General features: G+C 35.5%; 1 protein-coding gene across 2 annotated transcripts in view; it reads right to left on the bottom strand.

The window, feature by feature from the left end:
• The window catches only part of esyt2a (extended synaptotagmin-like protein 2a), a 54,588-nt gene that overhangs the window by 30,831 nt on the left and 8,469 nt on the right, over positions 1-15,288 (bottom strand). For both annotated transcript variants that reach the window (XM_083525632.1, XM_083525631.1), the window contains exons 2-6: positions 12,955-12,996; positions 9,178-9,312; positions 7,384-7,460; positions 7,108-7,180; positions 6,081-6,170 (exon numbers count right to left, since the gene is read on the bottom strand). In XM_083525632.1, the coding sequence (XP_083381758.1) occupies positions 6,081-6,170; positions 7,108-7,180; positions 7,384-7,460; positions 9,178-9,312; positions 12,955-12,996 (417 nt within the window). The remainder of the gene's footprint in view (positions 1-6,080; positions 6,171-7,107; positions 7,181-7,383; positions 7,461-9,177; positions 9,313-12,954; positions 12,997-15,288) is intronic.

Below are 15,288 nucleotides of genomic sequence, written 5' to 3'. Positions count from 1 at the left end.
AAAAGAAATGATGGAATAAAGCTTATTGCCTTCTTGTCTGGCATGTCCGTAGCTTATGCACTCAATCAGATTAGCTTTACTTCATTTCCGGGGTTAAATTGGATCTTGCCGATAGGAGTTGATGGCGCTAGAGATGCGATTCGATCTTGAAGGCTGTATACTCATGAGAAAACTGGGATATAAACAGGCCGCCAGGGCAGAGACAAACGCTTTTCGTTTTTGTAAGTCACAAAACAACCTGTTTTGTAATAAATGTTTTTATACTTTGTACAGAGTTGCATGAGCAAAAACATAAGGTTCCTTCTAGTGCTATTTAGCCTTATTCTGCATATTTTTCCTGTCAGAAAGAATCACCCTCTAGATTTAATCTAATATTATTAAATGTACGTGTAACAGTGATTGAGAAGGTGCATGTTAAATCAGAGATAGAAAATAAATTGCATTTACTCACATTACTGTATTAATGTATTGCAGTAGTTTTTTTATGTACTTCTACTTTTTATAGTTTTTAAATTCTATAATGTAGAATGTTTTGCTTTAAATATTGGATTTAACTACATTTTAAATTATATCCGTTAATGAGTAAAAAAAAAAAAAAAAAAAAAAAATTATATATATATATATATATATATATATATATATATATATATATATATATATATATATATATATATATATATATATATATATATATATATTTCTGCACTCCGGAAACTACTGCTCTCATTCTTATGAATGATATTATAACAGGATTATTTTTTTGCTACAAAAGTGCCTAACACAAACTATAGTGTTTTTTTTATTAATATAATTTTATTTATATATATACTTTTTGTCGTTATTGCTAATTAATTTGTCATAGTGTTCTTCAATTAAAAACTACTAGTTTGATATTTTTACCCCCTTGTCCTTTACTACACTAGAAAACCCCCCTGGGCACACAGGTTATTAGGTTGTAATTGCAGATTAAAATATATATCACATTGCTCATGACATTGTCTCATAGTTTCAGAATATTGAGAGATATTGGATTTTGACTTCCCATCTAGCAGACCTCACTGGTCAGGACAACTGTGCAGATGATTAGCTGAATGTGTGCATTTGCGACAGAAACCAGGCAAACCGCTGAATAGAATGTAATTGCATACTTCTTATTGCTGTTACTCCCAAATATCTGAAGTAACATCTCAAAAGTGCTCAATCAAAAATTAGTGGCACTTATATGCAGTTTTCCCACATATTATATAGCCAAAAGTAAGTGATGCTACCACATCTGTTTGTGTTTACCATTACGTTGTAAGCACACAATGGTTTAAATGTTTAAAAAGAGAATGTATGGCTGTGATGATCAGGTGTCACATACCTATAGCTATTTAGATTCTAGATTCTGAGGTAGTTCACTAACTGATTAAAGCTTTCAGCATGTCAAGTATTTTCTTTCTGGCCTTTTTTTTTCTTCCCAGTTTCATTTTCTTTGAAACTACACTAAAGATGTTGCCGGCTGATAACGCAAAATATTTCTCTAACAGCCAACCATTAAAGCCAATTTCAGAAAAACTCTCTGTTTAAACAGAAAGAAAGAAGGCATCCGGTGATCCTCCCAAAAACCAGACTCAAAAAATAGATTTTATGGGTTCGGTAGGATTTTAAGATTGTTTTTAAAGGTTTGTTTTGAAAGGATTATGATGGTACAGACAGAATGACTATCACAGACGTGCTGTTATATGAAATCAATCAACAATTGCTGAACTCTTGAATCATAAATATCAAATAAAATCTTGTTTTGTAAATCCACGAATTTTGGACACACCCCCGTAGCCCCTCTAGTACATTAGTGAATTCATCTAGACGTTGTCATTTTATAAATGTAATAGTGTACAGATTTTGACCAAATACATAGTTTAAAATATTATTCCTAACGTTCTCATGAATTTTAAGATAATACGCAACGTGCTGTTAGTTAAGTTCCAAATGAGAACCGGTAAATTATTGGGGGTTGACTGTAGTATAATATCAAATATTTTATAGATGTAAATAGCTTTTGTGCAGACCGAGCCATGGATTAATCTTACATCTATAAAATATTTGATATTATACTACAGTCAATCCCCAATAGAAGTGAAGTGGATTATCCTGCTGATACCAGGTTTACATTTGCCAGAAATTTACAAGTTACAGTTACACACGTTTTATAGTGTAAACTATATGGATAAAAAAAGAAAAATGGTTCATTATTATATTATTTCCCAGAATTCTAGAATTCTGCCTGCTTAAAATCATAGAGATGAGCTATGAGATTACATTATTTGAATAAGTTTGTGGTAACGAGTGTGTAGACGACCGCCGGTTTGTGAATGGAGCACTGTGTCAGAAGAACCAAGCAGTGATCGGTGCTCTTAGAGGAGAAAGGAGAGAGAAAGAGAGAGAGAGAGAGAGAGAGAGATAGAGAGAGAAAGAAAAGAGCCTTGTTGAAGAGAGACGTTGAGCAGGGCCGACTGTGTGCATGTGTGTATATGTAAAATATGTAAAAGTGGGAGTAAGTCGCGAGTGTGCGTGGGTGTGTGTCTCGGTTCGATTCCTAAAAAAATTGAAGTGGAACATGAAAGTGGCAGAATAAATTCAGTTCTCCTGTGTCTTTCACCCTGAGCCAGTGAGCTCTCCACCGTTTTATTAAATAGTTATTTAAGCGACAGCAAACCAGGAAAACACCTAGCACCTGGACTTTCTCTACTTTTCCCTCTACTTTTTCTTCCTTTGCATAAATTATTTTGCACAATTGCACAAATGACACTTTAACACTGGACTGACACAGCACACTCTTACTCTAATATTAGAGTACATAGACACTTAAGCACCAATCACACTGGGACACTTTAAATCTGGACTTGTTACATACATACAAACATACACACACACACATATATACATATACATATATACACACAGCCTTGCGAAAGTATTCGACCCCCTTGAACTTTGCGACCTTTTGCCACATTTCAGGCTTCAAACATAAAGATATACACCTGTAATTTTTTGTGAAGAATCAACAACAAGTGGGACACAATCATGAAGTGGAACGAAATTTATTGGATATTTCAAACTTTTTTAACAAATAAAAAACTTTTGGTTTTTTTTGGGCGTGCAAAATTATTCAGCCCCCTTAAGTTAATACTTTGTAGCGCCACCTTTTGCTGCGATTACAGCTGTAAGTCGCTTGGGGTATGTCTCTGTCATATTTTGCACATCGAGATACTGAAATTTTTGCCCATTTCTCCTTGCAAAACAGCTCGAGCTCAGTGAGGTTGGATGGAGAGCATTTGTGAACAGCAGTTTTCAGTTCTTTCCACAGATTCTCGATTGGATTCAGGTCTGGAGTTTGACTTGGCCATTCTAACACCTGGATATGTTTATTTGTGAACCATTCCGTTGTAGATTTTGCTTTATGTTTTGGATCATTGTCTTGTTGGAAGACAAATCTCCGTCCCAGTCTCAGGTCTTTTGCAGACTCCATCAGGTTTTCTTCCAGAATGGTCCTGTATTTGGCTTCATCAATCTTTCCATCAATTTTAACCATCTTCCCTGTCCCTGCTGAAGAAAAGCAGGCCCAAACCATGATGCTGCCACCACCATGTTTGACAGTGGGGATGGTGTGTTCAGGGTGATGAGCTGTGTTGCTTTTACGCCAAACATAACGTTTTGCATTGTTGCCAGAAAGTTTGATTTTGGTTTCATCTGACCAGAGCACCTTCTTCCACATGTTTGGTGTGTCTCCCAGGTGGCTTGTGGCAAACTTTAAACAACACTTTTTATGGATATTTTTAAGAAATGGCTTTCTTCTTGCCACTCTTCCATAAAGGCCAGATTTGTGCAGTATACGACTGATTGTTGTCCTATAGACAGAGTCTCCCACTTCAGCTGTAGAGCTCTGCAGTTCATCCAGAGTGATCATGGGCCTCTTGGCTGCATCTCTGATCAGTCTTCTCCTTGTATGAGCTGAAAGTTTAGAGGGACGGCCAGGTCTTGGTAGATTTGCAGTGGTCTGATACTCCTTCCATTTCAATATTATCGCTTGCACAGTGCTCCTTGGGATGTTTAAAGCTTGGGAAATCTTTTTGTATCCAAATCCGGCTTTAAACTTCTCCACAACAGTATCTCAGACCTGCCTGGTGTGTTCCTTGTTCTTCATGATGCTCTCTGCGCTTTAAACGGACCTCTGAGACTATCACAGTGCAGGTGCATTTATACGGAGACTTGATTACACACAGGTGGATTCTATTTATCATCATTAGTCATTTAGGTCAACATTGGATCATTCAGAGATCCTTACTGAACTTCTGGAGAGAGTTTGCTGCACTGAAAGTAAAGGGGGCTGAATAATTTTGCACGTCCAATTTTTCAGTTTTTTATTTGTTAAAAGAGTTTGAAATATCCAATAAATTTCGTTTCACTTCATGATTGTGTCCCACTTGTTGTTGATTCTTCACAAAAAATAACAGTTTCATATCCTTATGTTTGAAGCCTGCAATGTGGCAAAAGGTCGCAAAGTTCAAGGGGGCTGAATACTTTCGCAAGGCACTGTATATGTATATATATATATATATATATATATATATATATATATATATATATATATATATATATATATATATATATATATATATATATATATATATATATATAAAATAAACTATATACAAATTATATATTTTTATCCCTTTGTGTACACACACATACACATATACATACATACAATTTTTTTATACCTAATAGTATTTTTATACTAAGTTATGCTGTTTTACTTTTTATTTATTTATTATTTGTATATTCTATTTTTGTTCACATGTTGGACAGTTGTAAAAAAGCATTTCTGTACATGTCGTACTCTGTATGAATGTGTATGTGACAAATACAATTTGATTTGACAGACAGATGGTGTGTGTTACTTATATGCATGTTTGCTGCATCTCCAATAATAACAAAGCTGCTGTTGTTAACACATCGTGCCATTTATGTTATATTTCTCATTGTAGCATTCTCTTTTTCAGGTCATCAAACTTACATTGTGCCCAATTGATCAAAATTGATGTTCAATAAAAAAAAGGCAAATGATAGTCATAAATCATCCATTCAGCCCAGTAATGCAGTTAGGAAATGCTTCTACCTCAGTCTGTGTGCAATTAGGATGGTACAGTCACAAGGAAGAACATTAATTTAGAAGGGTGATTAAACTGACAGGAACTACCTGTGCATACAATGGTAGGATGATGTTCAAATCAACCAGAATCGAGTTCTCAGACACACCGTGCTATAACGAATCATTAAATCGATTTATAAATGGTTAAAAAACATGAAATTCATCTCACAGAATTGGCCAAGAATTGCAATTTATTATTTAATACTTCAGTAAATGCTATTACTTCCTTTAATATACTAACTTTATTTCAGAACTTACAGCTGTGCTTAGATTCGGGATCTTACCAACCGAAAGATAGTGTCTGTTACACGGTGTCACGGGTGAAATATGTTGCGGCTCGTTTAAGAGAAGAGTGGTATTTTGGGAATAGCCTGCCGCCGCATTTTTCCGCTATTACTGCATGTGTGCAAGACCGAGGAATATTTCTTTCAGGAGTTTATCTTTTGGCATCGTCATGCATTTAAAAATCACCACCGATGGAAGTTTTTTCTCCCAAAGCTGTGCAGTTCAGAACACAGGTCAGGTGCATTTATTTCGTTTCCGTTCGGAAATTTCATTGGTCTAATGTTATGTCGCTCAGTTTTTTGGCTTGAAGTTTGTGAAACCGGGAAAAACTCAGGAAAAACCCATAAATTAGCCGCTTCGTTGTTTAAGACGCGGGGTTCAAAACGTGGGAAAAAAGTAGCACCTTATAGTCCGAAAAATACGGTATTGATAGTGTGAGCATATGTGTGTCCTTGTATAAACTTATTCTCACTACTGTGTATATTTTAAAATAAAAAGAATTGGAGAAAGAGAAAATACAAAGATGGTGTGTGTGTGTGTGTGTGTGTGTGTGTGTGTGTGTGTGTGTGTGTGTGTGTGTGTGTGTATATATATATCTCACCGGTTTTTTGAGGAAGAAAACAGATAGTGCTCCAATTAGAGGCATGTCACCCAGCAACGGCTCCATGATGACCCTCAACACTCCATGCAGCTAACAACACATAAAAACAACACATTAGTTACTTATTACCTACTACCTACTTATTACTATATTTATTTAATAAACTAGACTTTTGTTATTAAAGTATAAATATATTTCTTTCTATTAAAATGTATAACAAAAATCTGTACGTTTAAGTAGAAATTCTAAACAAAAGTATCAGGACATGACTTCCAGCCATATGTGGTTCCATATGTGGAGGCACACAATTGGATTGGATGTTACTTGATGAGGTAGAATTAGATTTTCCCTTCACTTTAACCAGGAGACCCAAATATGTTCCCATGTGGCAATGCCCCTGTGCACAAGTGACCTCCTTGAAGATATACTTTACATGGGTTGGAGTGGAGAATCTTGAATGGCCTGCTATAGAGCTCTGATCTCAACCCTACTGAACACCTTTGGGATGAACTGGAATCCTGGCTGCACCCCAGGCCTCCTCATGAATCACAAATCTCCACAAGCACACTCCAAAATCTAGTGGAACGCCTTCCCAGAAGAGTGGCGGTTATTAACAGGAACAGGGGACTAAATAAGGAATGCGATGCTTAAAAAGCATAAATGAATCCGCAAATTGATAGAAGACTTAATGTTGCCAATGATATACAGGCCCACAATTTTAAAATGGAGTGGTTGCTGAATCAGTATGGGATTAATGTAGCAGTTTAGCAAAAGTGGATAGATCATAACAACAGCCAAATCAACCCCAATTTCCTGACAGATCTTTCCTCTGGACTGATCTCCAGCCAGGAATATATCAGTTGTTTCGGGGACAACTGACCACTGTACTGTATATGGACAAGTAAAATGAAATCATGAGATAATCTTAGTTAAAAAGGTCACATTCTACACACCATTGAATTAAAAAAAATACAAAAATAAATAAAAAGCACAGACACACGGATAGATACAGTGTAGACACACATACCTGGATGCTGGTGATTCCTGCTCGGCAGTAGTATTTCTTAACCTCCACATCGATCTCAGTGTTTCCAACAAAGCTAAACAAATACATAAAATTTACATAAACGTGAACTAACCCAAAATATGTATTGCAATGCAAGGTCAGACGTAAACTTGCCAGCAAAGAGCATTAAAAGCTTTGCTTTGTTTAGAATATATTCGTTTAAAAGACTTTAATGTCGCTGTGTTCTCAACTTGCAGCTACTCATCGGCAAATGAACAGCTCTATCGTGCATCTCACCTGATTTGCAGGTCCATGATAATCTGTCTTTTGTCGACATTCTCGGTGTAAACCTTCACACCGTTTACTCTTAAGGCCTGCGGAGAAAGAACAAGCATGTGAGGGAAAAACTAAATTGAAGACAGAAAGGCACTGCAACAGATCATCCCCTTGTGCCCCTGATTTGCTTATGTACTGAATATTTGCATTCTTCAACAATTACGTTTGTGCATCTTGAAAAACAATGCGCACTATGTTCTGGTGCTCACATGCGCTGCACAGTTTATTCTCAACTTCTGTGCCCCAGATTAGTTCAAATTAACCAACCTTTTATTTCGTGTGTTCCTGCAAGGAAAATCGTAAATACTACATGGTGGAATGTTTCAAAAGCAGCACTGAACACTGGCCAATATAAACTGACTTCAGTTCTATCACAAAAAGAGACACACAAGGTCCTGTAATGATATTACAATAGGCTGACTACATAAGTGTGTGTGTGTGTGTGTGTGTGTGTGTGTGTGTGTGTGTGTGTGTGTGTGTGTGTGTGTGTGTGTGTGTGTGTTTGTTTTGGGGATTAAGTGGATTATACAGGCATCCTTAAATATTTGGGCAGTGACTTTTTTTTTTGTCATCTTGCCTCTATAGAGCATTTAAAATGAAGCTTTTAAGATGAGATTCAGGTGTAGACATTCAGCTTGAATTCAAGGGGTTTAAAACAAAAAAAAAAACACTGCATTAACAGTTTATGTTCTTTTCCCACCGGCTCCAATTTAATGATCTAAAATCTAGACCACCAAATGCTGAGTTTCCTCCCCTGAGATGCTTTGCCTGGCCTTTAGTGCAGCCGGTGCTTGTTTGTGAGTCTCTCTGCCTTCATTTTTTTTTTCTCCAGTAATTGAATTCTGTTGAGGTCAGGCATTTCAGTCAGCAAACGAACCATTTTTTTGTCTTAAGAACTCTTGGGTTGCTTTTACAGGATGTTTAAGGTCAATATCTCTCTATGAGTTTAAAAGCATTTGACTGAATCAGAGCAGAAAGTAAAGATTTATACACTTCAGAAGTCACCAGTCACATTATCAATAAACTCCAGTAACCATGTTCCATTGGTAGCCATACATGTACATGCCATAGCGCTTCCTTCACCATGTTTGACAGATGATGTGGTATGCTTTGGATCATGAGTACTTCCTTTCCTTTACTATGCTCTTGGTTAATCTTTGTTTCATCTGTCCAAAGAATTGTTCTAAAGAATTGTTTTTTTTATAGAACCTAATCAAGCCTTTCTATTGTTGAGTGTTTTGCCAGTTGTTTGAATCTTGAGGTAAAACCTCTGTATATGCATTTTTGAAGGTGTCTCTTGATTAAAGACTTTGACAATCATATAAGACAACTAGATATGAAGGAATTTGTCTTCGTCAAAGTCACAATGTTCCTATTATCTTCTAGGACTGATGGTGTTGTTGAGCAATGTAGGCCGCTCTTTAATACCGTACCAAATGGTTGAGTTGCCAGGAATAGCAACTGATACAAATTCAAATGATACAAATTCAACACTCAAATTCAATCCACTTCAGACCTTATCTCCTTAATTAGAGATAAGGAAAATACAAAAATTGCAATAATTTTGTTAAGCCCCTTGAATTAAAGCTGCAAGTAAGCACTTCAGAGTTTATTTTAGATCCATATTTCAAAATTATAAACATTTTATCACTGTAGAAATACTTTGACATGAATCCAACAGTTGGATTATACATTTCTCCAACATATTCTAAGATGAAACAACCAGGGTTTACAGTAAATGGTGTTTAAAGGCACCTTGTCTCCCATGTCAATCTTGGTGAAACAGAATGAGCTGAGATGCGCATTGGCTCCTTTGACGGCCGGTTCGATGGTCTCACGGAAGAGTTTGTCAACAAACTGACAAATATATGGCCACATCTGATGCACTGTCTGAGATGTGGAATATGGAAAAAGAGGCAAAAGAAGAAAGAAATAAAGGCAGAGAAAGAGAAGGACAGAGAGAAAGATTAGTATTTCGGTATTAATTCAAAGAGAAAATAACTGTTGAACAAAAAGAAATACCCACTTAATCAATATACAGCACACCCAGACAATCATATTACAATTTCAATAATAATTTTATTAAAGAATATTACACATCAATAGCAATTGCTACATAAAGCATGTAATAACAGTATGTAGTAAAACTATATTGCAGTACTATAGTATACTACTGTATTACAGCAAAGTCGATATCTCTTTGTATTATATAGACCATCAGAAAAGATTGCCAACGTTGAGTGATCAAAACATTATCAGAACCTATACATTATTTACACTTTAACTAGAAGAAGCACCTGTTCATTTCATGATAATTAAATTCAGCCAATCAGTTCAATGCATAAACTTGTGCAGTATACAGGTCGAGAACTTTAGTTAACGTTCACATCCAACAGCAAAATTGGGAGGAACAGGATTTCACTGACTTTTGACATAGTTTTTAGTGCCAGAGTTTACACAAAACGCAGTGACTGTTACGTGGGCGTAAATAACCTCTTCATGATAGAAGCTAGAGGAGATTGGCCAGACTAGTTTGAGCATGCTGAACCTAGGGAAGGAGAGGCAGTGGAAGCAGAAGACCACAAACAGTTGTCCACGGTTGCCTTAGATTCCTGTTCTTGATTGACAGACTAAATCAACTCAAGGCAGTTTATTCAGAATCTCATGAAATCAACCATTTCTGAAAAATTCAAAACAAGCCCATCTGGGAACAAGGTCCAAATCAATTAGATAATTTTGCAGTTGAGGTATTTCTATTAAAGTGACCAGCAAGTGTATACAAATGAAAATAACGCATACCACAATGTATCTAAAGACTAAGTCCTAGATAGCTAAAGCCACAGCTGATCATCTGAGACTATTAACCAATAAATAAACAGCAAAAAAAAACAAACACATTAACATGTTCCTGGATAATATACACACATAAATACACTGAACCTTTGGACATTTGTGCAGGAATTAAGCGTACGGTCTAGAAAACACATTCTTTGCTATGATAACCTGTAGGGGCCCCAGATAATGAGTTCATTCACACAGAACACACAAGCTGTTCAAGCAACAGTCAAGCGATCAATCGTGCGCTCGGAGCTCATCACTGACACAAGAGTCAGCTTCTGAAATTTCACAAACTCTTCTCTGAAAAAAATACCACATGAAAATAGCTTCTGAAAGAGCTTGCTTCAGTACTGGCATTTTTCTATAGCCTGATTGGATTGACAGCTGAGGAAAAAATAATAATAATAAAAGGCAGGACGAAGATCACGTTTCAATGGTGCACATTTAATTTTGTTCAAGATCGTAGTTCCAGTGGTTTTTGGTCAGTGGGGCAGTTTGTTAAACCGTGACTAGACTGAAAGAAAATTAGGACAAATATCTGCTAAGGACAGCTAAAATATATATCAAATTAGGAAAGACCTAATTATCCAGAAGACCACAAGAAATCTCACATACTGTGTGGTGAAAAGCATTGGGACACCTGCCTTTTCCATCCATGTGTGGTCCTTTTTAAGCAAGTTTTTAACCACAAAGTTGGAGACACAGGATGTCTTTAAATGTGGTAGTATTTAATTGTCCCTTCAATTGAACAGGGAGAGCCAAACCTGTTCCAGCATGACAATGCTCCTGTGCACAAAAACTCCATAAACGTATGCTTTACATGGTTTGGAGTGGAAGATCTTGAGTGGCCTGCTATTGAAAGCTTGACCTCAACCCTACTAAGCAACTTTAAGATGAATTGGAACACTGACTGCGCCCCAGGCCTCCTCAAACATCAGTATCCTTTTTAACTATAGCCTGAATGTGCACAAATCTCCACAGCCACACTCCAAAATCTAGTAAAACATCATCCCAGAAGAGTGGAGGTTCAAACGGAGACTCAATGTGGAATGGGATGTTCAAAAAGCACTTTTGTGCATGTAGTGTCTCTCATGTTTAGATGAAACATTAATATAAATTAGGGTGGAAACGATTCCTCAAGTAACTCGAGTAATTCAAATCCTAAATGTATCGAGGCAAATTATTTGTTTAGTTTGTTCTTTGCTTAGTCCATTAAACCAGCGGTCCCCAACCTTTTTTTGCCACGAACCGGTTTAATGTCAGACTTTTATTTATTTATTTTTATTTATTTTTTTTACACCTTAACGCGTTGTGGATAAATACAACAAAACAAAATGATACGACCGGCATAAAAACTGGTCTTTATATAATATATCTAAATATAATAATAAATGTGAATCCACTGTGTTGTTTTTTGTTTATTTTGCTAGCTTGGGGGTTTCAGTTTAGCGGTAATGTATTATGTGTTACCGGCTGGAGCAGCCCCTTTAAGAAGGTAGCAGATATTGGTAAGACATGACCGAGGCATCATGACATGCATCAAGAGTGAGCCGTAGACAGTTGTGGCGGAGAGAATCCGGTAATTTTCCGAAATAAAACATCGTTATCATCGGAATCATCGTTATCATTGGTATCAAACTAAGTCTCCTATCCCTGGAGAGAACTCTGTCTAACAATCAGCTCTGGAGGAGATAAAGCAAGACAGATGAAGCAGAGGAGCCTCCTTCATACACCAACAGCTTCAAACTTCAGGCCCACAACATGGATACCACCAGACTGTAGCACCAGGAATGTTGGTTGTTTACAAGAAATAAAGTCTAAATTTGTCAATTTTATTTTTGTTCTTTGGCAAAAAAGGGCTTTGATACAAAACTGAAGATGCTGCAGAATGAGAAATGGGGTAACGGGGAAACAACAGTGAGGGGCGAGAAGAAGATTCAGGCCAAAAAAAAAAAAAAGGGTTTACAAAAAGTTTGGGATCATTTCAAACTAAAGCACCTTTTTAAAAAAAAATCATTTGAAATAGATTTTTATATTTTTATTTACGATTTAATTATATATATGTATTTGCATTTGAATGTAATGTGACAATTCACTGCACTAAATGGGTTTAATTTTCACAGATATTCTTTTATTACAATTTCAGCAATAAAAATGTAAATTTTTCCAAAAAAAAAATTTAATATTACTTAATTTTAAGAGTCCCGTGTTATTTTCTATTAAATATTTAGTATTGCTCTAAATAGTATTCTTCTAGTATTAGAAAGTCCTTCTTACCCGATGGAATAATCGGTAGAATGTTCGACTGCTAATATAAACGGTGGCTGCAGTCATAATTGAAATGCTTTGCTGCAACAAATAAAACTGGTTTCTGAGATTCACATGATTGTGAATTGAGTCATAACTAAAGCTTGTTCCTTAAAATTAAAACTGAACAATGATCTACGGCAAAATATCAGTGTGTGTGTGTGTGTGTGTGTGTGTGTGTGTGTGTGTGTGTGTGTGTGTGTGTGTGTGTAAATCTTGCATTTCAGCGAGAAATACAAGTGCATCTTAAGACATTCCACAGCAAACTGACCATCAAAGATTACAGATTTCAGCATAATCTGGTGGTGTACACACACACACACACACACACACACACACACACACACACACAAATGTGTAAAAACAGAGCCTCACACAAATACACACCTTATTGAGCCATTCCACTCTCTCCACATCAGGAAAATGAACCTGCAACAGAAAAACATTACAACATTACAACATTAATATTTAAAGTACTGTCTTCTGTTTATTTATAAAGAAGTAAATCATGAGATGATTCTTATATAATGCAACAGCATGTCATTCTCTTCCAACTTCTCTCATTCTCTCAGACAGGAAAAGCCACTTTACATAATTGTAGGAAGTCATTTCAGGTGAGTTATACATGCAGTGAATTGCCTAAAAAAAAAGAAAAAAAAAAAGTGCTTTTTGGCTGAAATATACAGTACAGACCAAAAGTTTGGACACACCTTCTCAAAGAGTTTTCTTTATTTTCATGACTATGAAAATTGTAGAGTCACACTGAAGGCATCAAAACTATGAATTAACACATGTGGAATTATATACGTAACAAGAAAGTGTGAAACAACTGAAAATATGTCATATTGTAGGTTCTTCAAAGTAGCCACCTTTTGCTTAGATTACTGCTTTGCACACTCTTGGCATTCTCTTGAGGCCTACTTTGAACAACCTACAATATGACTTATTTTCAGTTCACTTTTTTGTTATGTGTATAATTCCACATGTGTTAATTCATAGTTTTGATGCCTTCAGTGTGAATCTACAATTTTCATAGTCATGAAAATAAAGAAAAATCTTTGAATGAGAAGGTGTGTCCAAACTTTTGGTCTGTACTGTATATATAATATATATAAACTTTTGGTCTGTACTGTATATATAAAATATATATAAACTTTTGGTCTGTACTGTATATATAAAATATATATAAACTTTTGGTCTGTACTGTATATATAAAATATATATAAACTTTTGGTCTGTACTGTATATATAAAATATATATAAACTTTTGGTCTGTACTGTATATATAATATATATAAACTTTTGGTCTGTACTGTATATATAATATATATAAACTTTTGGTCTGTACTGTATATATAATATATATAAACTTTTGGTCTGTACTGTATATATAAAATATATATAAACTTTTGGTCTGTACTGTATATATAAAATATATATAAACTTTTGGTCTGTACTGTATATATAATATATATACAGTACAGACCAAAAGTTTGGACACACAAGTGTGTGTCCAAACTTTTGGTCTGTACTGTATGTGATTTAACTTCAGCAGAGCTTTTACTGGCAAGAAATAAATATATAAATCAAAAATAAACTTGGTGAATAATGTAAATAAATACTGCCACGTTTATTGTGTCTCGCCCCAAATTTAAAGCGATTTCTGAACACACAGAATTTTTCACCAGACAAATTTAAATCAAAGATAAAAGTTTATGCTTTAGCAAATGCAACACTAATAGCTAGAATAGAAAACATGGAGTATAAAGTATTTACTTTCAGTGACCTTAAATATGTTCCTTAAACCTGAAAAGATGTTATACTTCCTTAAAGAGTATCAACCATAACATTTTATGAATTTGTACCCACCTACATTTTACAAAAAGTACCTTTTATTACTTGTATGTGCTTTAATGACCACTTGATTATGTAAAGTTTTGTCTAAGTAGAAAACAATCACTTCATAACATACACTATATGGACAAAAGTTTGTGGACACCCTTCCAGATTCATATATGCTTTCTGAACATCCCATGCGATGGATATTTGTGCTCATTTATCCACAAAGGCATTAGCAAAGCCAGGCATTGCTGTAGGGTGAGGAGGCCTGGAGTGCAGTCAACCATCCAATTAAATACGTTCAATAACTTTGAGGTCAGAGCTCCATAGCAGGCCATTCAAGATCTTCCACTCCAATCCATGTAAACTGTATCTTCATGGAGCTCAAGTCAAGTCAAGTCTATTTCTATTGCGCTTTTCACAACGGACATTGTCTCAAAGCAGCTTTACAGAATTTGACAGTTAAGGTGAACGAGGTGTATTTATCTCTGGTAAACAGTCATGGTGACTGTAGCAAGGAAAAACTCCCTTAGATGTTATGAGGAAGAAACCTTGAGAGAAAACAGACTCAAAAGGGGCACCCATCCTCATTTGTGTGATCTCAAGAGCGTGATTATAGTCTTTAAACAATACAGAACACAGCTCGCTTTGTGCACAGGGAAAATTTAGGTGTCCCAATACTTTTGTCCATATACCTTATATGTAATACTATTGTCCTTGAATGAGAACCTGTTTGTAACACCAAAACATTTATTTATATCTTTGCCACTTATATATATATATATATATTATTATCCAAAAAAACCAACTAAAAAACGACGTGTTACATTTGTATAAAAGTTATTTCTCCATACTTGTACTACATTCAGAATTTCAAATCAT

The sequence above is a fragment of the Silurus aristotelis genome (assembly GCF_946808225.1).
Source record: "Silurus aristotelis genome assembly, chromosome: 22".
Taxonomy (NCBI): domain Eukaryota; kingdom Metazoa; phylum Chordata; class Actinopteri; order Siluriformes; family Siluridae; genus Silurus; species Silurus aristotelis.
The sequence above is the reverse complement of the archived record's forward strand: the minus strand, read 5'-3'. Positions and strand labels throughout refer to the sequence as shown.